The 23,931-nt window shown below is 48.4% G+C and overlaps 5 protein-coding genes across 5 annotated transcripts; 2 read left to right on the forward strand and 3 right to left on the reverse strand.

Annotated features, from left to right (window-relative positions):
- Positions 1 to 454: 454 nt before the first annotated feature.
- On the reverse strand, positions 455 to 3,054 carry J7T55_003344 (Pyranose dehydrogenase 3; the record flags this gene model as incomplete). Its single annotated transcript, XM_053143360.1, has 7 exons — positions 455 to 550; positions 644 to 1,005; positions 1,175 to 1,558; positions 1,828 to 2,657; positions 2,754 to 2,811; positions 2,865 to 2,883; positions 2,962 to 3,054. The coding sequence occupies 7 exons, from the start codon at positions 3,052 to 3,054 to the stop codon at positions 455 to 457; spliced, it is 1,842 nt and encodes a 613-aa protein (XP_052993596.1).
- Positions 3,055 to 3,883: 829 nt separating this feature from the next.
- J7T55_003345 (uncharacterized protein) lies at positions 3,884 to 6,160 on the reverse strand (the record flags this gene model as incomplete). The annotated part of the gene is made up of 4 exons (XM_053143361.1): positions 3,884 to 4,490; positions 4,557 to 5,195; positions 5,273 to 5,789; positions 5,920 to 6,160. The coding sequence occupies 4 exons, from the start codon at positions 6,158 to 6,160 to the stop codon at positions 3,884 to 3,886; spliced, it is 2,004 nt and encodes a 667-aa protein (XP_052993597.1).
- A 2,060-nt stretch (positions 6,161 to 8,220) lies between these two features.
- J7T55_003346 (uncharacterized protein) lies at positions 8,221 to 11,468 on the reverse strand (the record flags this gene model as incomplete). Its single annotated transcript, XM_053143362.1, has 11 exons — positions 8,221 to 8,280; positions 8,351 to 8,501; positions 8,555 to 8,676; positions 8,812 to 8,832; positions 9,087 to 9,682; positions 9,763 to 9,941; positions 9,999 to 10,032; positions 10,086 to 10,132; positions 10,554 to 10,816; positions 11,081 to 11,164; positions 11,316 to 11,468. 11 exons carry the CDS (start codon positions 11,466 to 11,468, stop codon positions 8,221 to 8,223), a joined length of 1,710 nt encoding a protein of 569 aa, XP_052993598.1.
- Positions 11,469 to 12,413: 945 nt separating this feature from the next.
- J7T55_003347 (uncharacterized protein) lies at positions 12,414 to 16,098 on the forward strand (the record flags this gene model as incomplete). The annotated part of the gene is made up of 10 exons (XM_053143363.1): positions 12,414 to 12,626; positions 12,773 to 12,891; positions 13,135 to 13,433; positions 13,530 to 14,003; positions 14,152 to 14,263; positions 14,318 to 14,578; positions 14,649 to 14,844; positions 15,055 to 15,461; positions 15,656 to 15,836; positions 15,940 to 16,098. The coding sequence occupies 10 exons, from the start codon at positions 12,414 to 12,416 to the stop codon at positions 16,096 to 16,098; spliced, it is 2,421 nt and encodes an 806-aa protein (XP_052993599.1).
- A 3,082-nt stretch (positions 16,099 to 19,180) lies between these two features.
- On the forward strand, positions 19,181 to 22,771 carry J7T55_003348 (uncharacterized protein; the record flags this gene model as incomplete). Its single annotated transcript, XM_053143364.1, has 4 exons — positions 19,181 to 19,334; positions 19,428 to 19,608; positions 19,768 to 20,599; positions 20,921 to 22,771. 4 exons carry the CDS (start codon positions 19,181 to 19,183, stop codon positions 22,769 to 22,771), a joined length of 3,018 nt encoding a protein of 1,005 aa, XP_052993600.1.
- Between the last annotated feature and the right edge of the window lie 1,160 nt (positions 22,772 to 23,931).

Here is a 23,931-nt window from a genome sequence, read left to right on the forward strand (position 1 = left end):
TTTACTGACCTCGATCTGAGCTGTTGGTAGTCTGGGCTAGAATGGTTGCCCGAATCTCAGCTCACCGGAGCAAAGATTCAGCTCGTCGCGGCTAGATGCAGACTGATTGGTGGAGACAGGGAATCAGACGCACATCAGTGCATTACTGCGGCACAGAATTGATGAGCGCCCACACTAGTACCCTGTCCCATGCACTGTAACCGGTGAGGTATTCAGAGCCTCGTCCAAAGTGGTACGTGTCATAGTGGGGCAATCATGCTGTAGAGCCTCAATTCAGTGAGCACTACTTGTACAGACGCCGGAGCACCGGCAAATTGACCAGAGCCTCGAGCATAGAATGATGTCCAAATAGCCCATTTTTTGATCAGCCTCAAGGGTTCACCCTACTGAAGAGCTTGACAATCTTCACGCCAGACTGTCTTATTTCCGTGCCTTTGTGAGAAGAGATGCTACTCTAGAGTCCCTTGTAATCCTCAATGATAATTTCTGCGGCTCTCTCCGCAATCCCATAAGCTGCAGTCTGCGTATGTGATGCCATGAGTACCGGAATCTGTGAAATGTTAATCGTCAGTCACTGTGTGTGCATTTGTTCCCGAAGAGAAGCTGGGACTTGGATTTGTGCAGTAGTAAAGTTTATACTCACAATGCTTGCATCAACAACTCTAAGATTTTTCGTTCCCCAGACCTTGAGTCGTGGATCGACAACTCCCCCGTCTTCTTTGGGCAACATGGCACATGTGCCGGAGTAGTGATATATGGTTATCATTGCTTCCCGTGCATACTCGATCCACTCGTCCTCTGTACTAACGGCCGCAAGTCCAGGTGCGAATTCGCCGACGAGCAGGCTTGCTAAAGGCTCGGTCTGGGCAATCTTGCGCGCATATTTGCCTGCCTCCACCAGATTTTGCAGGTCATAGGCGTTTGAAGCGTACCGAGGATCTATTTCTGGACTGTGGCTGATGTTGGACGACCGAATGTGCACATTGCCACGGGCAAGAGGTCGCACTGAAATACGCGAAGTCAGTTATTTGAATGCTTGCTATGGTGTAGCGTGACCATTGAACAAGGCTTGAATAAGTCATGGAAGAACACTCATGTCGTCTCTACATTGTAGTAACCCCGATTATTCACTGTGTGTTAGGGGCAGAATTGAGATCATTGCATATGTACTTACTCACAATCCCTAGAGGGGTAACAAAATCGGATCCATAGAGAGGGTCGCCCGGAGAAGGATAGGTTGGGCCGATTGTGCTGTCTGACATTGTCATCTCCATTTGCGGAACGGCGTAGTCGGATAGAAAGGAAAGCTTCGCCTGGTCTATCACATTTGTTGAATTCCCGACGGCTTGAACCGCGAGATCAACAATGGCGGTGTCGTTGCCTAACAACTGCTTCCAATTAAAAAATGCAATATCGCTAATGGAGTAATCATATCGAGACACGTGTTTGTTCTCCCACAGATCGAGTTGTTCGGCTGCGTAGGTGGCGTTATATATGAATATGTCAAGTGAGTTGTAGCCAGGCTTCAGTTGATATGTAACTCCCACGCCAACGTGATCTGATTGGAGTGTCAGAAAAGCAGTCTCCGCAGAAATAAAACTGTTCAGATGTTGAGCTTGAAGCTACAACTTGAGAGGCCACGAGGAAGAATTCCACGAGATGGCTCCAAACATTGAGTACGGACGGGGCAAGTAACGGATGCTTGTTTTGAAGAACACACACAAGTATAGGGATCAGAACCTTCTTCCAATAATCATGAAAAATTTGTGCTGGCATGGTAAATCTGAAAAAAAAGAAAAAGCAAAAGAAAAAAGGGTTGTCACCCACCTTGCAAGTTTTCGCCAACACCCGGAAGGTCGATGATTTGATTAATACCCGCCCCTTCCAGCACGCTCTTCTGTCCAATACCGGACAATTCGAGAATCCCGGGGCTTTGAAGCGATCCAGCTGAAATAATCACCTCATTTCTAGCTGTGATGACAGACCCGTCCTCGAGGGTAACTCCAGTAGCCACCACGTCGTCGTGTGAGGCGCGGTCCCAGCGCCGACTCTTCGATGGGGTATCGAAGTTGATCCTCGCTACACGAGTGGAGAGCAGAAGGGTTAGGTTCGGTCCGACTCGAGGCAGATACGAGTTGGCGCTGTAGGAGCGTGTGTAATTATCCGGGTTAACACTGCTAGGCTGGAGCATTGCCCCGAGGGGGTTCCCGCCCAGAGACTCCAGGTTGTGCGAAAGCCCAAGATTTTCCAGCGTCGGGATCCAGGCCTGGACTTGCTCGGTTCTGTAACGGTTGATAACATTATGAATCGGCCCTTCTGTGCCTCTCCCGACGTGACCATAATCTTGGCTGTCAATTCCAGTGAAATTCTCGGACTTGACCATGCCAGCAAGCATACTGTCCCAGTTCCAGTCTGGATTTCCGAGGGTCTCCCATACGTCGTACTCGGGGGCCGAGGCACGATTCCATAACATGTAGTTCATAGCAGAGCTGCCTCCTAGAACCTTTCCACGCGAAAGGTCAACCACGCGACTGCCAAGACCTGGCTGGGGCGTTGTCGTAAAGTTCCAGTCGTATGGGCCACCCTGTGTAGACCCGAACATAGCAGGAACATTGATTTTCAACTCATCTGGAGCCGCTGGCCCAGCTTCGATTAATCTGCACAATTTAGCGAGACGAACTTCGCATGATCACGCGTGTAAAATCCAATGCCATCAAGTGGATCAGGATGAGTATCAGAAAGAGTGCACTAACAAAATGCTGCTGTTTTTCAGCGTCTGGCTAAGTCGAGTAGCAACAGCAGTCCCAGAGGCTGAGGTTGATGGTGTTAGTAGGTGCCCGAATGAGTAGCTTGTTCTGACTTACTTCCTCCACCAACAACGATCTAAGAGCGTGAAAAGGATCAGCGTGGTTTGTTCTCATATTTCAAAAAATCTAATTTACAATACTGAGATGCACTCACAAAATCGTAGGTTCTGTCAACGTACTCGTGTCCTCGCGTGCCAGCAGCAAAAGCTGCGGCCGCAAAGATAGCGATATTAAAAGGCGCAGGCATCTTGGAGATTAATTTTTAAAGAGGTCATTAAATGGTTGCCATAAGAGATCCGGCATGGTCGGGCGCGAGTGAGATTTATACACCGACATCGTGCAGCTCTTGGGTCCTTCCGGAAGCCATTTCGGAGGCAGATATAGGAATGGCTTACGGAGGTGTGCGTTGTGTAACTGCGAATCTACAAATAAGATCAGAAGGTATCATTGCATTTCACTAGCTAGAAATGCCGTACACACACCCGTTCCGTACAGAGTAACACGGTCAGTAAGCCATGCGCTCTTCTGACCGCTTACCCCAAGCCTCTGACCAGTCGGGGGAGGTTGTTGTAGTGCAGATCGAATGTGGCTTCCACTATTTTATGAGCTATGAGCTTTTCAAGAAAATGCTCCACTTTATACGTCGGGATTCATGCCTTAAACTGGTGGAAGGGTATGATTATAAAACAAAATTGGCATCGCCTCCGTATGACTTTTCTGCTAGGTAAATGCACTCACGCTGTATCTGTCAGATTTTAGATCAACGGACCCAGAAATTTTCAAACCACATCGTGAGACATGAGCTCGATTGCGAATTCTGTCTAGCAGGAAAACATATCGTGCGTTGAGTCCTCCCCCAACGGCTTATTACTACCCTTGTATGGTGTAATTCAGCGACCAAAGAAAACATCACGCGGGCTGACAGGCCATCAGAGTCACAAAAGAGATAAGGGATGAATTCTGTCGACCCATGCGGCCTTTGTAGTCTGTTACCAGCTTCAAAATTCATACACAGAATATCCCACCGTCAATACCTGCAAATACCAAATCCGAGTTGATCAATCCAGGTGCCCTACTCACTCGCTGAGCGCTCCCAGGGCATTGATGCGGTTCTCAGCCAGCATCTTGAGTCGATCCTTGGTGATCTTCTCGCCACCCTTGAGTGTCAAGAGGTGCGCGCTCTTGATCAGGTTCTTGATCTCTCGGCCATTCAGTTGAATGTTCGACAGTTCGTCCAGTCCCGCAGCGTCGACATCAAACTGCTTGTCACCAGCACGCTTGATGAAATTGTCCCACACCTGTCGGCGCGCCTCCGGCTTGAGGTCCCGGTAAGGCAGGAACAGATCGACTCGGGACTGGAACGCGTGGTCCAGGCTGGAGATACGGTTGGTGGTCAGGAAGCAAATGCCCTGGTAGTACTCGAGCTTCGTAAGGAAGACAGCCACGAGCTCATTGCGAGCCAGGTCCGTGTCAGTCCGGGCGCTGAGGAACACGTCCGCTTCGTCTAGAAGCAGCATGGCGTTCCAGAGCCTGCATAGCTCCAGAGCGCGGTCAAGGGCTGCCTCGATCTGCTTCGGCTTGGTACCCAGCGTGCCGGCACTCATTCCGTAAAGTGGAACGCGAGATTTCTCGGCGACGGCTTCGGCCGTGTACGTCTTGCCGACGCCAGGGGGTCCGAACATACTGCAACGTCCGCATCAGTACAAATGCACTTGTCAACATGTTGTTTTACGCACAGGAATCACTTACAGGATTATCAGCCCCCTGCCTTTGTCTTGTACAAAGTCGTCAAACTGGTTGTTTGACAGAGTTTTGTTTTCCACAAAAGCCCATGCGAGCTCCTTCTCGTTTCCAGGCAGGACTAGATGATCAAATGCAGCTTCATTCCAGACAATATCGTCGAGTTCGTCGACATTGAATTGCGCCCAATCCTTAGTCTTGAGGTCCAGACCTTTGAGCCAGGGAGACGCCAGGAGGCACTGCTCATCGGTAAGAGGCTGCAGGGTTTCAGTCCGCTCCAGCGACCCCCCGGAAGGCTTCACGGCCTTTAGGTCCGAGATGCTATTGTCGGAGTCCTCAGAGCTGGTGCAAGATCTCACTTCGTCTTCATCCTCGTCCTCTTCCTCTTCATCACTTTCAGATGCATCGGTGACGACTTCAGTGACCTCTGTACCTTCCAAAGACCTCAGGTTAGGCTTGACGATGTTGTTGCTCGTGTAGTAGGCGAAAGCATCAACGATGACCCTGCCGGCGACGGGCCGCTCTTCAGGACACTTAGTCTCGAGGAGAATCTTGGTTCCCATGCAAGTCCTGAAATGGTAACCTCTGAGGCTCTCAAATTTGCGCCCTCTTGCCGTGAGCCGCTCCCTGATTTCCGAGGCGGAAGAACTGAATGAGAGTGGATAACTACGAGTAGTCAGAAGTTGATTCTCTGGAGGTAGCCTTTGTTGCAGATTGGAACTTACACGCCAAGACTAGTGACAAATTTCATGCCATCGAAATACCTGATCTTTGACTTGGCCGAAGTATAGCCACAGCGCTCGCCGTTCCAATCAAGGTACTCGAATTCTACTTGCCAGTAGGGCGGTTCGCAACGCGGTTGAATCAATTCATACCGAAGTATGCGGGTGACTGCCTGGATGCCGAAGAAAGATGTGACGGCGAGCTCTCCTGGTGGGAAGATCTGCCAAACGTTGTCGAAATCGACCTTGCCGGTTGCCTTGGTTTGAATGAGAGATCCAATGGAGGGAGCCAGAATTGGTCCAAGGAACTTCATCAAATGGTCGATGGCTGTCTTCGCGTGGGGGTCTGTAGTCTTCTCACACAGATCATTGAGACGATCCCAACGGTGAACAATAGGAGAGAACGGCTCTTTGAATGTCCAGTTCTTTAGTTCCAGATCGAAGTCCTGATAATTGGCTAGCGCAACACGGAGATGACTGCGCATCAACGGATCCTGGACGGTGAACGACTCGGTTACCCCTTCAATAGACAATTAGTGACCGATATCAGCTGCATTCCAGGTCATCCCGCCAAGACAAGCATGTGTGTCTACATGTGTACACCAGATTTGATTTTGATGAGGATCACGTGAAGAATTTGGGACACAAACATTTCTTGTCATCCTTGTTGAAAAAGTGGCGATGAATGATGGGATCGATCTTGATAGAGTTCTTGAGATGAGACTGGTCATCATCATGGCTCGCAAACTTGGACCATCTTGGAGGGCACTTTTCTCCGTAGCCGTCTTCGTTCGCGCAGTCGTGTCGATACAATGTTGTTACAGCATTCTCAGCCAATTTTGGCAGAGAAGAGGCTGTTTTATCGACATCAATCACAACGACAGAGCCCATCGTGCAGTATTTTCGGAGTGGTTTGGGTACTTAAGGTCGTTGGGCTGTCCTTGACGAGAGGCAGAATGAAGAGGAAGAGAATGAGTTCGAAAAACTATGATTAATATGTGCACCTATTTGTATTTACGAAGGAACTCTCGGAGCTTGGGCAGGATCGGAGAGCGTGAGTGATTTGGTGATGGTTGCCTGCTTGTGCTCCCAGGGTTGATGCCCAGCCTGGAGTCTGCCTTGGACTAGTGTGGAGCTCTTGTCCGAACCAGCTCCGAACCAGCAAACCAATGGCGTCTATCACGCGTTATGCAGAAGAATCAGGCTCTCGAACGTGAATGCTTGATTGGACTGTACGTATCATTGTCTTCTGCAATTATAAGTTCATGCTGCACTGCAGTGTGTTAGGCAGCACCGACCTTGGCTGCAGAGGATTGTAATAATGGGAGATCGACAGTGCAGCAATCATACAGATACAGAGATGCAACAAATTATGCGAAGCAAGATCCAGCTCAATGTACTACTTTTTCCATTTCAAGCAACGCAACTCCTAGGATGCGTTGCCGTCGAACCCGCACAGACACCTCACATCCTCAGCACACGGACTAGCGGTCGAATTTGAACCCTTTTACGGTCTTGATAGTAATGTGTGACTCACGCGGCGTACATCCAAATGGAATCTTGCCAAGTATATTTAGTAAGGGTCCGTCTTAAAAACGATCATTGCCGGGCGGGCGTGTCTCCGTCATAACCAATGTACACGAGAGCCCTGAGTGGTCATTGCAGATGTTGCTTCACCAAGGTGGCGACATACGTGATGGTCTGCTCTGGAATCTTGATCATTTGGAATCACTCCTGGTACCCCGGACCGAACCACACAGGCTCCGAAACTTACACATCATGGCGTTTGGTCTACAGGCTTAGTGACTAATGATGTCCACGGAGGTTATGTCCGCTACTCCATATTATGTAATCGCGAATCAGCACACTTCCGTCTCACTCACTTCAAAGTTGCAGCTTTATCTTCTTGGCTCGATGAATTATTCTCGTTAGCATATAAATCCTGTGTTACGTCGTGCATCAACATTCAACCACGCGATGAACTCGAATCATGTTCTAGTCGTTCGATTGCGGATCTGCACTAACTGCCCCAACGCCTTGGCATATTTGCCTACTGGCTGGATGTAAACACATCGGACATGATTTGACGCTATGATAAGTTTATCTCTTTTCCATCACACCCATTCCAGTGACTTGTTGGTGCATATGAATTGGACTCATTGCAGCGCCAGTCTACAACAGCGATCCACCTGTCCAGGCATCCACGAACCGAAACAGCCCCCCTCCCAAATTCACCCGACCCGCTTCAAAATCGTTCTTATTCAAGAGTGACTGGACCTCCCTATCTATTTTCATATGAACCGCTAGGCTGTAGCATTTATGCGTCCGTAATGAGCTTTAACGACCATATCCATCAGATTCGTCAGACAGCGAGCCGCCCGATGACCTGAGCCAAACGATCAGAGCGTGTACGGAGATGCGAAGTGCGGATAGAGTCGGCAGATAACAAACTTGGCGAGTGATCATACGCACTGTGTCCCTTAGACGGGTTCTCCTTAGAGTCATTTTGCTAAGTGATATGCCCACTGTGTAGAATAAAGCTGATTCCAGATCCTAATGTGGCCAACTGGACTACGCTTTCTTTCTTTCTTTCGGTCAAAGGAAGTACTGCCATCCAGACCCCGATCCATACTTCTGATTGGGCATCACCAGAGTCAGATCCATGAAGGGGTCGATCGATAAAATTGATCTATCTGAAGGCCAATCCCTCTACATGAAACATTCCTAGGGCCAAGTGAAGCTTCCTAACTATGCAACGAAGTTATAAAAGTTCGCGGCCTCCAAAGATGACGTCTCTCCTCACGCGAATATCAGCCATGTGAGCACATTTGATCCGATTCCATTTTCGTTTCATTCATTCCTCCGCTCCAGCACCCCGTTTCCCCTTTTGTATCTACATCTTTGAATTCAAATTGAAGTGTGTATTCTTTCTACATGTATGTCTTATTACATCAATTTTTCAAGCCAATTTTGGCAAGCTCAATTTTGCGGACTTGCTGCGAGTACATTTTCTATACAGTAATCAGAAGACAGCCTGCAAACTAGGACAACTTGTTTAAGTTAAAGCGAGAAAGCTCTTACCATTTCAACTGTACCTCGGATCAAGTACCGAGTGACGTAGACTGTTCGTTCTTGTCCGATCCGGGAGATCCGTCCAATAGCTTGACTTTCAATACTAGGATTCCATTGTGGCTCAACAATATAGACACGGTTCGCCGCAGTCAAATTCAACCTATATGGAGCTTCAGGTTTAGTGATATACCCAAATTGATGTTATGAACTCACCCGACGGCGCCAACACCTGTGCTCATTAGCAAAATAGGGATCCAGTGGTAGGAAGTAAACCTGTCCAAATTGTACTGTCTTTGTGACGAAGACTGAGATCCATCGATTCGGACATAAGGAAGCTTTAGGCGGTCCAAATGAATGACTATCAAATCCAGCGTTCTTGTCCATGATGAAAACACTATGCTAAGCAGGTTGGCAGGAGATTGTCAGATGCTTAAGCAGATCATGTATCAGGAAGGTTTGTATCGACTCACCTTTTCCCGCTTCCACGATTGCTGTCAAGGTCATGCATCAAGGCCGCCATTTTCGACGAGTGCCCTGAGGTATGGAAATAGGCCTCTATCCTGCTTGATTCATTGCGCCGGCCTATAGAGGGTTTCGCAGGAGCTGAGGCTGTGTCCGATGTGGCCTCAGAGCCGCAGAGTTGACATTGGGTTGTAGTATTGGTACCCATAACGGTGCTATCCAATGCACATTCTTGACAAACACGGTGACCACATTTGAATTGTCGAGTTCTCGATCTACCCACTGTGTCGAAGATAGAGATTTGTATGCTGCAGATCGAGCATGAATCGTCAGCCTGGCGGCCAAGCGAATACATGATATCCTCGGATTCTGCCTGCGTGTCTCTTTCGATAGTATCTGTGATCCTCTTTTGGAAAGTCCCGTGATTGCAAAGTAGGCGGAGCTGGAGCTGCGCCTGGAACAGCCCGAATGTGACTTTCTTCCCAGGGCCTTGTCCAGCCTTTCTCTGCAGCATCTTTGACATCGCTTGCATGGTGTTTCGGTACTGCTGCTGCTCAGAAGGTGACAAATCTAAATAGTGAACAGTCTCCACCATCTTCGGGAGGTAAAGCAGAGTCTGCGGCCTTCTGAGACAAATGCAATCCAACAAGAAAGCAAACTTCCGGCAAGCTTCTTCTGGGTCTTCTTCAAATGGTAGAATCACGTATTTCTGAAATACTGCTTTGTTCTCCAAATGCGGGACCCGGAGGAAAGAGAGAAGAGAGCCAACATCTTCTAGCCGATTTTGAATAGGGGTTCCAGTAAGACACCATCTGAATCTAGCGGATAGTTGGGATGCTGCTTGGAACAAAGTTGTCTGTGGTCTTCGAATCATATGCGCTGTTCAGTCGAGATTTCGTCAGACAACTTGTGTTGAATCAAAAGAGAGATCGCCAACTAGCACCGGGAATTGTACCGACCTTCATCAAGAACAATCCGAAACCACTGAATTGGAACAATCAAGTTGTTTGGGAGGTTGATACTAGCTGCGACTGTGTGATAAGTTGTGAATACGACATCACTGTCGAAATACGCATCTGAATTAGCGTCTCGGTCTTTTCCATAGTACGCCACGGCTTTGAAGGATTTCTCAATATGCCTTCCAAAAAATTAGATCATGACAGTGACGCTTATCATCAGTGCTACCGAATCTTACGTCTCAATTTGTTTCATCCAAGAATTTACAATCACTAATTGTTCATGTCAGTCACGTATTGTCGCAATGGATAGAAGCTGAGCTTACACGTGGAAGGGACAATAATAAGGGTGGACTTGATCCGCGGAAGTTCTCTGTGGTAATCAGTTTCCGTTCTTGGAGGTTGGGAAGCCCACGAAGTTGCTTCTGCTGACGTCGCCTCAATGAGTGCAAGTGTTGTCAACGTTTTGCCCATTCCCATATCATCAGCCAATATACCCCCACCCTCCTCAAAAGGGCGGTCTTCTGTATGGATCCCGGTGATTTTATGTTGATATCTAAACATTAAGATATTAGATACACAACAATAAGTGATATTCTTGCGTCGACTTACTTCACAGAATGAGCGTTTCGATCTACATGCCAGAAACTGAAAGATTCGGGTACCGGACCGTGCTCTCTTTGTATCATAAAGTGCAACGCTGTTTGCTGGTGGCTGAATTGGCAAGAGGATCAGTTTCAATTTTAATTTCCTTTGGTGTGCAATACATGAATGATGATACTGATTTAACTCACTGTAGCAGGTTTGTAAGGACGCGCGCTCCTCCTTTTTGCTGATCTTGAATGCGAAATCGTTTCAAGGACCGATATATTGTAGCGATTGCTTGACTCATGATTTCGGATTCCAGCTCATTCTTCTGGCCCTTGCTTGATGTCACAGCGGCCCTAGAGCGGTCTAGGACGATAGAGACTGGCTCTTCTATGCCCGGAAATCGAGCCTCTTGAGGATTGTAGTATGGAACAGTTTCAGAGTCTTCCTCAGGGTCTTGCAAGAAGATCTTGTTCGATGACAAAGCCTTCCCAGCGATCAAACCTTCATCTTGTGAGCCATAAATGGTTATACACGCGTTCGAGGTTGCCTCTCCTGGTCGTTTAGCTCGAGCTAAAACTTCTTTGATTGCTCTCATGTCTACCGTAGCTTTCATCTCGACTGAGTGGCAATCTTTCAAAGCATGAAAGCCTCTCGATACTGATTCACAAACCTGAGCGAAGAGTCCCCCTTCAGCAAACTTAAGCATATAATATTCGGAATGCGGTAGTACGTCGAAGCTCTGGTCTGCGTCGGAGTTGATTGTTTCGGAAATTTGTAGCATGTTCCCGACCAGTTTGATTGGAACATTGTAGATCTGCAAGGTTGAAATCCGTCAGTGAATTGAAGATTATGGGTGTATGATACGGCCCAACCACTGGAAATTGAAAGTTATCTCTATGCGAGAGACAGAAAAAGAGAGAGGGATAGCCACTTGCCGCTCCATAGCAACAGTCTTTAGCACCCACGATTTCCATCTGTGTATCGATGGCATTTGCGATAGTTTCTTCATTGCTGGCGGGAAGATTGAGGGACAAATCAGCCCACTCTTGAATGTTGCTCCAGCTTTCGTCCAAATGGTCCAAGTCACGTCCCGGATCGTCGGCGTTCGGGAACAACATGTGAAGATCTTCAGCAGAGAATACATCCTTAAGGTCTCCCCAAGGCTCTGGCGGTAAAGCATCACTTTCCCCATTATATCTTTTATTTACAGTGAGACTTCTTAAAGTACCCAACAGTCCAGTATAAGGGACCCACTTACTTAAGCGCGTCCGAAATGCTGTGTCCATGAAAGGGTGTGCTTGGCCCCGCAGAAGACATCACAGCTTGAAACGTTTCCGGTCCTGAGACCGGTACCTCTGGACGTTCAGGGGTCTTTGTGCAAGAATCAGCAGTGGAATTTCCAAATGGATGGATGAAAGACGAAAGAAGTTCAATCCAACAGCGTATTCGGCTTTGAAACCCCACCGAGGTGTTCAGGTCAAAATGGAAGGACCTATTCGCTCAAACTTGGCCATTGCAGTGTGGCGGATTCCGTTCCTAATTCGGGTCTGGTCGGTTCGTCATACGCAGTGATCTGACCAGTGGCAATTGCTCGACTACTGCCCGTCTGCATGATGCCCTGTCCTTCTGCAGGTCACAGGGGACTGCTACGAATGCCACAGCCTGTCTGTTTTGGAGCCACATCAGTGACTCGCACTTTTGAATTTTGCTTGCTGGTATTTTATTGTATGCTTGCACTGATTTTCGATAACGTGCGGGTATGCCTTGCAACGTTTGCCGGATCGCTTCACAAGTTCGAGGCTCGCACTGGAAACGACTGAGCCACCGCCGTTTCTGCAAGTGCTGTTTCCGCTGTGGCTGAGCCCTGCCTCGGCGATGCCAATGAGGCCATGCAAAATGTCAGCGCTAGAGCTGCATATTCTCTGTGGCACAGTGAGCTTTTTCTGAGAATGAGGCTGCCGCATTAATTGTCCTGCCATATCATGTGGCACGCCCGTCCGTCCATTGTATACATGATAGTGACCCAACAACGATTTCAGGACCTGTCATAAGCAGCCAATACAATGGCAAAGCCATCCACAAACGGGTTTGAAAGAGCTCTGGCGACCTTTCGTGCGAGGCTCTCGCCGGAGGAAGACGCTCAATTCCAAATTACGGCAATAGACGACTTGCGAATGTCTATCCTTTCAATCCAATCCCACCAGAGAGCACGCAGGCGAATGATACATATGAAACGCATTGAATCATTTCTCGAGGCCATGGAACAATTTGGAAAGGTCATTGAGATATTTCTTAATGCTACCGATTACTTAGCATTTGTTTGGGGTCCGATCAAACTCCTCCTTCTAGTATGTGGCAAAGTGTGATCATGAGAGGTAGTCTGAATCTCTTGGACTAACTAAAATAACCTCTATTTTGAAAGACTGCGAGTACATGGGTTGAGATTCTCGATGAACTACTTGATGCCTACCAGCGCATCTTCGAGAATCTTCCCATTTTTCAAGAGTACCAGACTCTATTCCAGAATGAGCCGCAAATGCAGTCAGTCCTAGAGTCTGTGTGGGGGAACATCCTGGATTTTCATTCCAAAGCGTTACGTATCTTCAGCCATTCCAGTGAGTCAACGATTAGACGGAAGACACCGCTCCACAGGCAGCAAGGGGGAGAAAACTGATTTTCTCGAGTAGTGTTGCACATATTCTTTCGATCACTGTGGAGAGATTTTCGAAGCCGCTTCCAACACATTTTAGATGATCTTGCACATCACAAAGCTCTTGTGGAAAGCCATGCGAACCAGATTCACATCCGCAACTATATCTCAGACAGGACAAGGATCTTTCAAGAGTTCGAGAGAATTGCAGCACGTACAGCGGACGAGAAATATGAATATGTTCTTCGTTGGCTCAATGCCCCCGTTGCCGTTGAAATCCATGAAGATGTGGCGACGGTAAGGAACGAATTCTTCAGGGCTACCAATATACAGACAGGTCAGTGGATCATCCACAACGAGAAAGTCAAGAATTGGCTTGATTTAGACGTGCCGAAAACCTCAATAATATGGGTTCATGGGATACCAGGAGCAGGTAAGCGAGCGTCCTGCGAGGAGGAAAGACAAGTCATACATGAGTATTAACATATAGTTATGATAGGAAAATCCGTACTAGCTTCTGTGGTAATAGACGAGATCCAAAGCCGAGCTGCAGCGGACCACGCTTTCTTCTACTGCAAAGATGGCGACTCGGAGCGAAATTCTTACCCACAGATTCTTCGAGCTCTGCTCAGTCAGTTGATCTCGCAAAACCGAGGTTCAGTCCCTTACTATTATGATGAAGGAATCCAAAGCGGCGACGTCTCTTTGAAGTCCACAAAGCTTTCTAAAAGACTTATTGACTCTGCAATGCAAAACCTTCGCAAAGGCTTTATCGTCATTGACGGGATTGACGAATGCGCTCCGGGTGAGCGCAAGGCGCTGTTAGAACACCTCATTCAGCTCATCGACCTTTGTGATGCGACATTCCCGGGGAAAGTGAGACTCATGATCTTGAGCCGAGAGGAGCCGGACATCAAGAAATTCCTTGCTGGCAGCGAGACTCTGAGGATTACATCGCGTGATACACTTGAAGATATCAACACATACATCAAGTACCAAGCGGGTCGCTTAAAATCTAGATTCAGCGACTTAGAGACTAAGGACTTGGATTACATTAAAAAGTGTGTATTGGACAGGACAGATGGTAAGAGCTTCAATCACTTGCATTTGTCCCTTCTGCCACCAGCATTGGAATCTAACCGATTTTCCAGGAATGTTTCTATTTGCCAAGTTAGTCACGGAAAACCTGATTGCCCAGCCAACAATGTACGATCTCCAGAGAGAGCTCCAGCCACAGGTGTTCCCAAGTGGGCTCGGGCAAGCGTGAGTAAACATCCAGATATTCCATAGAACGCCTCGACTAAATGCTATAAATAGTTACAAGCGAACGTTCTTCTCTATCCAGAACAATCCAAGAGAAAACGAGAGAGCTCTTGCTAGTCGAATCCTCTCCATGATGCTGTCAGCCCAGAGACCTTTGAGATGGCATGAGGTACAAGGTGCCATTTCCATCGATCCAGTCGAACAAAAGGCCGACTGGGCGCGAAGACTGAAGTTTCATGTCAAGGACGTTTGTGGTTCCTTAATTCAGATACTGGGTGAAGACAGGATTGAGTTTGTGCACGTCACAGCCAATTTGTATGTTAATTGTCGGGGCTGCGCTCGCATTCATTCCCTCCACCTGACTTCAACGCTAATTGTCTCCTAGTTACATAGTAGATTCCGGCTACATCTCTCATTTATCCGCTGCGTACTCGATGACCGTCTTGTGTCTTCAGTACTTGACTTTTGAGTGTTTCGATCAGCATTGCAGCACGACCTCCCGTATGGCCTCGGCACTGCAAGGAGACATGGCGTTTCAGGACTACGCTGTGGCTCATTGGTGCGATCACATCATTCAATTGGTAGATTGCTCGTCAAAACAGAACATTTCTTGCATAACTCCCGACAACGAACTTTCTCATGCAGTAGAGGACTTCTCAAACCAGTTTGAACAAGATCTGGCGGATTGCCCGACTACTACACATCACACAATACCGGACTCGATCACAAATTTTTCATGCTTTGCACTTCTCGGAGTTCTTTGGATACACTCAAAAACAGTACGAGGACAGAAAGACGACCGCGGGGATGTTGTAAGCCTCTCGTCATTAGCATTTTGTCTGACACAAAATCGGAGAGTCATTGAAGAGGCTGCGGTTTCCAGCCATCCCGACCAGAGCAAAACGCAGCAACTCGACACCTTTTACGGCAGGAATTTGTTCAAGTGTCCAAGACGTACTTGCTACTTTTTCCACCAGGGCTTCGACTCTGGCAGAGGACGCGGGGACCACAATGACCGGCACGAGCGACCTTTCCGTTGTCCCGAGGACGACTGTCCAGCCCAGACATGCGGCTTTACCTCCCAGAAAGAACTGGAAAAACATCAAAAGAGGACACACCCTGGAGCTGGCAACGGGCCGGCGAAGTTTGCAAGGCTGAAAAAGGACAAGATAAAGGGCGATGAATCAAGCTCGCTAAGGTGTGCTTTGTGCCGTCAATACTTCTCCCGAAGGTACGAACTCAGGAGGCATTTACGAGTTGAGATGAGTCTGAAGGCTGCGGTTGAGGCGGGTAGCACGCTCCTGGCGCCAAAACCAAAGCCACAACCGCACTCATGAAACATCACCAAGGGTTGCGAGAAGCCGGGAAGTGCTTAGTAACTGGGGCATCCAGACACTCTGCCACTGTTGCCCAAGGCGCCGGGCGGACCCCAACAACGGAAGATTCGGGAAGGAACATGAACGAGATCTTCACCATCGAAACCACGTACCGGCAGAACCTCGAAAATAACTTGCGCCCGGCTGCGCACCACAGTGATGCCCGCTGCGGGTGGGAAGCAACCCATAGGCATACTGTAAGGACTGTAAGGCCATGGGTAAAGCATACAACGAGTTCACTCAACCTGAGATACGAAGTAAATTATTGATTGTGCGTGTTAATCAAAATCTAAGCTACAGCTGCTGCAGGTGGGTGGCCTGTCGCTAATCCTGACCTGTTCCGGGCTGTATCACGCATCGTGGGAAATTTTAGCGTTCTGTGAACCGATACTTAGCCAATCGGCCACGGTCTTGCAGTTCGAAGAACCGGTGCACTTTGCCGCATTTTATGAACCGTAGAAAATTTTAGCGTTCTGCGAGCTGATGCCTGACCAATCAGCGAGACCAGTCCCCAATGAGCCGCCTGGGCCGCAAGCAGACGCGCTGTAGAAAGTTTTAGCGTTCTGCGAGCCGATACTTAACCAATCAGCGACGGGCTGTGAGACCACAATCGGGTTCGACGGCAAAAACACCGCTACCGCAGCTCGCAAAACCATCTTGAAGAATTCGAACCTTCACAAACCTGTAAGCAGCAGCAAAAAGACAGTAGGGAATCAACAACAGAAATTCAAACGTGGAAAATTTTAGCGTATCGCTGAGTTGGTGAAGTCTCAGCTCACAGAACAATGTCAGACCAAGCTCGTCTCCAGAGGTTGGCATTCGGCTCCCAAGTGGCCTGCAGTCAGGCTTACTGCGCATACTTTGATTGAGCGGCACAAACACCCTGCCGAAGGTGAACAGTAGCCGCTTATTTGAGCGTCAGCCCCGACAATTCGCTTAGATCCGAAAAGGCTTGAGGGGCATCTGTATTGGTCCAGGAGGGGGTAACTGCCACGTCACTAGCTGTGACAGAACGAAGAAAATCTTAGCGTCAATAGAGCCGACAGGAAACCAATCAACGCCCGTATAGACCCTTTATATACTTGAATCCATATCTCGAGAAGGAAATGGAAGATGGAAGCGAGAACAGTGATTAGCACACTCTGCTAAACACATCCTGCCGCTTTCATGTACCTCAAAGTCGTCACCGTCAAGAGTTTCCTATCCCCAAAGTGCCGCAGGCCCCCCAACAAAATTTGGAAGGGCCGGCTGGGGGGAGGGGCGGCGATACCGGTAGGTGCCGCCGAGTCCCAGGTCGAACCCGGTCAGGCTATGTATAAGAAAGGAAGAAGATATATTTTTGTGGAACAAGATGTCTTTTGTGATAACTTCGAGGTACTTAAGATTTCGTTTATATGTTAACGGCGGCAGGTTTACTTCCTTTGGCATTAAAGTTCGCTGCACGTGCCCGACGGCACGCCATGCCACATAGGGTGCGTTACATAGGATGACCTCTGTTCTCGGTCGCGTTCGTGGGTTCGTACGAAACGAAGAAAATCTTAGCGTCAATGGAGCTGATGGGAAACCAACCAACGCTCGTATAGGCCATCTGCATGCTTGATCTCATGTTTCTTTGCTAATCAGCAGAGGGCGGACAAGTTGAGAACGAAGGATGTTATAGACGTGTCGAGAAATATGCAGAACGCACGGCAGTGCGGTCAGCATGCATGCAAGGGCTGCGAACCTCTTGGGATTTCGGAGACCTCCCACTGCCCAAGCTTCAACCGTATGTGCAGAGAGAGCATGTGCGTGTGTATGTAGGCCATTGCTCTACAGTTGTGGAAGCGCGGGTAGTTGGCAAACACACGGGGGCATCAGGGTCTGGCCTAGACACTACTTCGTTATTCATCAAATCCCCAGCCATTTCTAGCGGTCATGTAAAAGGAGTCCCGGTGTCTGCTGTGGGAGCTTTCTGAAAACATTAAAGAGTGTCGCGAGGTTCACCTCCTCTGTGAAATGCGGAAATGGTGGAAAATAGCCAGAGCCCATACAGGTATTCCTAGACTGTGTTGCTTCATTGACAATAGCGTACTCTAGTCAATGTGCATGCGTCTTTCAGACCAGATGATCAGGACTTTGTCAACTATGGGTTGCCTCTGATTCGGTGTGGATCTCTCCGGGTGGGGATTTCCATCTTCGTCAGAGCCCGTACTTCTGACAAGCCCTTCGGATGTTGCATATCCCGGATGGGAAGATTACTTCCATCCACTAATCATAGAAGCTCGAGCATGGGCAAGCCTTTCGATGTTGTGAGCACTGCTCTCTGCTGGTGTCCCCAAAAACAATTGTCAACCTGCCCGACACCATAGTACGTTGTTAGGAAATAGAGACATATGGAATATTATCTGCAAAGCTAGAGAGTCCAGTGTCGGCTTGGTGCTAGGCCGCGATCACTTTAAATATAAGTTTCCATGGCGAATCATCATGAAAGTAAAGGAAACAGAAACCATAAGCGTTCCAACGCTGTCCAAACAACAGGAGGCTAACCCGACAAAGGCGGCACAAAGTAGTGTGAGCGGATGACGGGATCCAAAAGGAAGAGCCCGACCAGAAATAAGTTGAGTGGGATGGATCTGAGGACCCCGAAACCCTGGAAACTGGCTTGCATTGTCGCAGGCCTGGGTATTCGGGACAGTCGTGTCCTTCTCGACATGATTGTGCTCTCCCATTCCTTTCCCTCGGAGAAAATCGTGCAGAATGCACACTCATGCGAATAGATCATGAGCAGACGCACTTACAGATCTTTGGCCACGTATGCGATGTCTTCGATACTATCAGCATTACTGAGCGGACCTCAATCCGATGATGAATTGTTTGCACTGTGATCGTCAAGGCTCTGAGCAACACCGTCGGGCCGATGCCCCTCGCCCCCATGCCGAACTATGAGGCCGTCAATTTGTCTACAATATTGCGAGCCTACTGGCATGTGGATTCACGGTTGGATATGCTTTGATAAAATCATCTTCGCATTGACCGAAATGCGGTTTTTGTAGTAATGTGTTGCGAACAGTTGTAATGGCGTCTCCAGGATTTTGTTGATCTGTAGGCTTCTTAGCTAGTTACTATGGAACATTTCTACTTCCTCCTTGACCGATTAGGCTGAAATGCTATAACACGGGGAAATAGCGGCAATTTCCGACTTTCAAATGGATGAAAAGGAAGACACACATTACACTTCCGCATGGTGTACCGATCATGGTGGAGGGAATGTAAATCGTGTGCCATGTTACATCGGGCGCGGGATAAGCGTTTATGCATAAGCTGAGTGCTGTCTGCCTAGACCAGCCTGTACAACCCGGCCCATTCCATGCGTAGAGCGGATTCAGGCAACTAGATCAAGTGCTCAAGTGGCTGCTGACGTGCATTGGTTGATGAGGGGCAACACACTCATGGTCTGGAGATCAACGTGTTTCGATCCTCTCCTTTCCGCCTTCTAGGTCTGGCCATACGTTTCCTTCAAATTCATCTGAACCTACAAGTAGTCAGGCCTCTGAGGTATTAAATGTCTGGCATGGAACCCCTCGTGGCCTTAAGCTTGGCTTGCAACGTGCTTCAACTCGTTGAAGTCGGTCAGCAGACCATCAACCTCATTAAGGTCGTGTACCGGGGAGGATCACCGGACCAAACTCTCGACCAAAATGCTGCCATTCTATGGAGTATTTCGCACGAAGTGAAGACGAGTGAACGTCCCACGAAATGCGCAAAACATGAGCAACAATTACTTGTTGCAGCTGAAAAGTGTTCTACAGCCGCACGAGACCTGAGGGAGGAAATTCAGTTTCTGGTTGGCAATGCAAAGCAAGGCAGCCTTGCGTCGACTCTAAAGGTTGTGGCCAGGACAAATTGGCGTAGGCGTCGCCTGGAGAGGCTCAAAGAAAGTTTGCAAGGCGCAGAAAAATTGATGCAGACCGGCCTTCTGACAAGAATATGGTCAGTGCATTTTCGAGAGTTCATAGCCTTGCACTCCCTCCAAATGTCTCCCGTTCCCATGAAAGGTCATCGTTTCCTGACTTTTTCACGATGCTTCATTCTGCAATACTTCTATCAATGTAATGATTGATAACTGATGGCGATTCGTTGACAACGCAGGTCGAGCACAAGCAACGCTGAGCTGAACTTGAAGGACCTGAAGGGAGACCTCCGTTCTTTCATTGAGCAGTCCAGAAACGGTCATCGAAGCACAAAAGAACTAGTGTCCAGAGAGAGTATTGATATCAAGAACCATGTGTTGTCTGCATCCGCAGAAACAAATGAGGCTTTAGAGAGGGTCCACCAAAGTTTGGGCAGCTTGGTCCTCGATACAGGTGTCCAAGTGAACCAAGCAAAGCGAGACTGTCTTCTTCGAAGTCTCAAGTATCAGGGATTCAACGAACGACAAAATCAGGTCAGTGAAGCATACGGGAACACTGGGAGTTGGATATTTGCCGGTGATTGCGATGGAGTCGACGGGATCGAGGGTTCTGCAGCCTCCAGTTCTGACGGCATCAATCCGGGGACAACAGAGTCAGAAGGAGCAAGGCGGAGTCCTAGCGATTTATCCAATATAAAGTGGGACAGCTTTTCAAATTGGCTTCGCTCGACGGATAAATTCTATTGGATCAGCGGGAAGCCCGGGTCTGGGAAGTCCACACTCGTCAAATCCATCTTGGACCACGCAGACACGCAAAAGTATCTGGACATCTGGCAACCGGGGTCCTTAATAATCTCTCATTTCTTTTGGCGGCCAGGCACTGCATTGCAACAGGATATCAAAGGGCTTCTCTGCTCTTTACTCTATCAACTATTAAGAGACAGCACCACAGCCTTGAATTACGTCCTCTCATCCGTGCCCCATTCGAACGCGAAGGATTCCGATACGGACTGGTCAACAGCAGAGCTTCGGACCCTATGCCTGAAGGTTTTACAGGCTTACGACCGCCCTGTATGCATTTTTCTGGATGGACTTGACGAGGTCGACCCCAGAGATGGAGTCATCCGGTTACTAGACTTGGTCCACGAGTTATCGCGAAGCAACCAGACAAAGATATGCTTGTCTAGCCGAACTGAACCACTGCTACAAAGACGTCTCTCAATGTACCCTCGGCTTCGATTACAAGACTTAAATATGGACGACCTGGAACTTTACGCTCGAGACCATGTCAAACTTCCTGATGGGTACTTAAAAAGCCAATATGACGATCCTATCTATTCTTTAGTTAATAGAGCGGAAGGGGTGTTCTTGTGGCTCGTTCTTGCGATAAAGAGCATCAACAAAGGTGTGGAATACGGCGACAACAAGGTCACCTTCCAGGAGAGAATTGACAAACTACCAGGAGACCTGGTCAGTTTGTACAAAGATATGTGGAAAAGGGCCTGCGAGGACGATCCGCTAGCCTATCGGCAAACCGCAGCACTCTATTTCAAGCTCATGTTGTCGCATCGCAAACGCTGGCCTCCTTTTTCATTATTTCGCAGCTTTGGTCTACTCTCTTTCATGCTTGCGTCAACGTCGACTGCAGATAGAATACTTCAAGCCGGTGATAAAGTCCCGGAGCTCTTTTCAGAAGACCTACTGTTGCAAAGGTGTCAGGAAGTGGAGAGGAAAGCAGATGTCTACTGTTTTGGACTCATCGAGCTGGGTCCAAGATTGAGTCACAATCCAGACCGGATCGAAGCAACTGGCTTGTATGGAAGCAAGTATGATAAACTCATACCTTTCACAAGCGGCGACAGGATCCTGCGGTTCATACATCGGACTGCGCACGACTTCCTTGTGGACACACCGGAGGGTAGAGAGATACTGGATTTCGACAAATCTTCGGAAATGTCTCTTGAGATCAGAATTATTAAGGCCTATTTGGCAGGAAGTCAACTATTTGTCCACGGCGATGACTGTGTAAGCTTAGGTGCAAGCTTCGCTGGCGTCCCACTGTGCCTGATCAGGTCTGTGCGACTCATTCATTGGGATACAAACGACTGGATAGAGACAGATTGGAGGGATTTAGTTCAAATTTGCGAAAATCTCTGCAACAGCGGCAAGCTATTCGCCGGGTCCCATGGCCGAGCACGTCTTTGTCGAGGCGAGGACTTTTTGAAGGCTGTGGCCAACACTTGCGGTGATGAGCGTATCTTCTCCGCGATCCGTAGTGGAAAGCTGAGTAAAGATACGAAATCAGAGATTCTCTTGAATGCATGCAATATCTTTCTTAATGGGTATGGTAGCTTGATGGGACGCGACTGTTTTGTCGAGGAAACTGTCAGAATGTTGCTGAAGGACGGTGCTGACCCCAACTACAAAGGGGTCATGTTCTCGCCAGATTTGTGGCGCTGGCCATTTGCGCAGGTTGAGACACCGTTCACGGAATATTTGGAGAGCACATTGATGCTCGCCAATGACAGGCTTCTGAGCTCTGAGGAGCTTTTCGCTATCCTGAAGACCCTTCATATTTACATCTCGTACGAGGCCAACCTTGATGAGATAATCACCTTTTCCTTCGATTTCAAGCGTCCTGTCCCGCAAGATCGCAAGGAGTCGGTTTGGGAATTGGAGATCTTCTTACTTGTCCAGATCAACTGGGGCTATCCTTCTCTGGTTCCAGTTGGCGAGGAAAATAGCGTCCTGTTTGTGTCGTTCCCAGCTCACGACGTTCTTGACGCTCTATTGCATACCATGCGCGAGAAATACCCACAACCAGCTGGAAGCAAAGAATTCCTGGAAAAGCTTGTGTTTCTTGAAAATAAATGTTCAAATTGGCTTAGCAGAGAGAAAGCTTGTGTATTTGGCCGAGTATGCTTCGATGAGGTCTCAAATGCATCAGAGGAGCCTGCGTGGCTTGAGACCACACTAGAGTACCAGGGACGGATTGCAAGTCAGCTACTAATCCAATTGAAAAATTGGCATTCGATAACGCCTGCTCTCAGAAACAGGGGTAGATCGGAGATTGACGTTGAAATGATGGAACCATTGTTGTCTCTTTGCGCGCAGGCACCCTGGGTTCTGAAGGCCCGTGGACGAGACGCTATCTGGGTGCGATTCGAGGAGCTTGGGATCTTCACCAGGGTCGACGACACCTGCGAGTTACACAGTACCGTGGATTGGGTCAGAAAAAGATAGTGTTACTAGAGCGCTTTACAGGAAGTCGTTGAATAAAGAAACCAGGGGTAAGTAGGGTCACTGAAACAGGCGTCTCGGGCAGGTTAGGCATCGACCTAATATCGCAGTGTACAGAGGTTCTTGAGAATGTTGTGAACCATCTCTTTAGTAATTTCGACGGGTATCTCAAAGATCGCATCGGACAGGGTGTAATCTCATTAAAGCTCATTTGAACGAAAGCCTGCTAACAGTTCCATCCCCTGAAGTCTGTACTGGCCTCGCACTGATGCATCTGTCAAAAATAGAGGAGCTGGCGAAAGAACGGGACTGAATGTTCGCTTCGATAAACGCCCCGAAGACCTCAACTGTTTGCCCCCTCTCGTAATCCTGGAAACGGCGTTCCTCGTCTGGACACTCAGTTCGGTCACGGAATTGAACCACTGAGATCATCAACCTCCCTATCTGGGAAGTACCATACAGCCTTTTCAAATCAAACGAAGAGCTCGGCGTCACGGTGACTACCATTCAATTCACCAGCAATTTCATCATCAAAGCCACTGAGATCGAATGTTGCCTCTAATTAATTCGATCCCGCCGCCACTGCTATGTTGCAAAAAGCTTATTTCAAGCCTCTTAGAGACAGCGAGACGATGCACATAACTACTGTCCGGACTACATGCTGATTGTTCAATGCCAGTTCCGGCGGTGTGTAACGCAAAAGGAGCGTACTCGGTCCAGTACACAGTCCACGGGCAGACAAGAAACACAACGAGAGGGGCGAAGGTGCGGCGACAGAGATTCATGATACCAACGTTTCAAGCCTTACTGCCATATACTACCGATCACATCGAACTAGCGACTTCAGCCTCGGACTGACGGCTTACGCCTCGGACGTGTATCGAAGGAGTGTTCGTATTCGGCGAAGAATTTTAATTGAGATTTGACCTTACGTGTACCATTCACAAATGCTTAAAACGCCACACCATCAGGCAATAAGCTTGAACGGGCCTCAAGCTGACGTTGGAGTACTTGTCGGCAACAAATTACGCTGCCACGGATTGCCAAACTGTGTTCATGGCTAATTGTGTCGACTCTTCTTGGTTACGAAACAATGAAGTAAAATGCAAGTCAGATGAAAGCATTGATGCCGGTGATACAGAATGTCAATTTAGATAGGTAAA

The sequence above is a fragment of the Diaporthe amygdali genome, assembly GCF_026229845.1.
Source record: "Diaporthe amygdali strain CAA958 chromosome Unknown NODE_14_length_1008325_cov_65_372321, whole genome shotgun sequence".
NCBI lineage: Eukaryota > Fungi > Ascomycota > Sordariomycetes > Diaporthales > Diaporthaceae > Diaporthe > Diaporthe amygdali.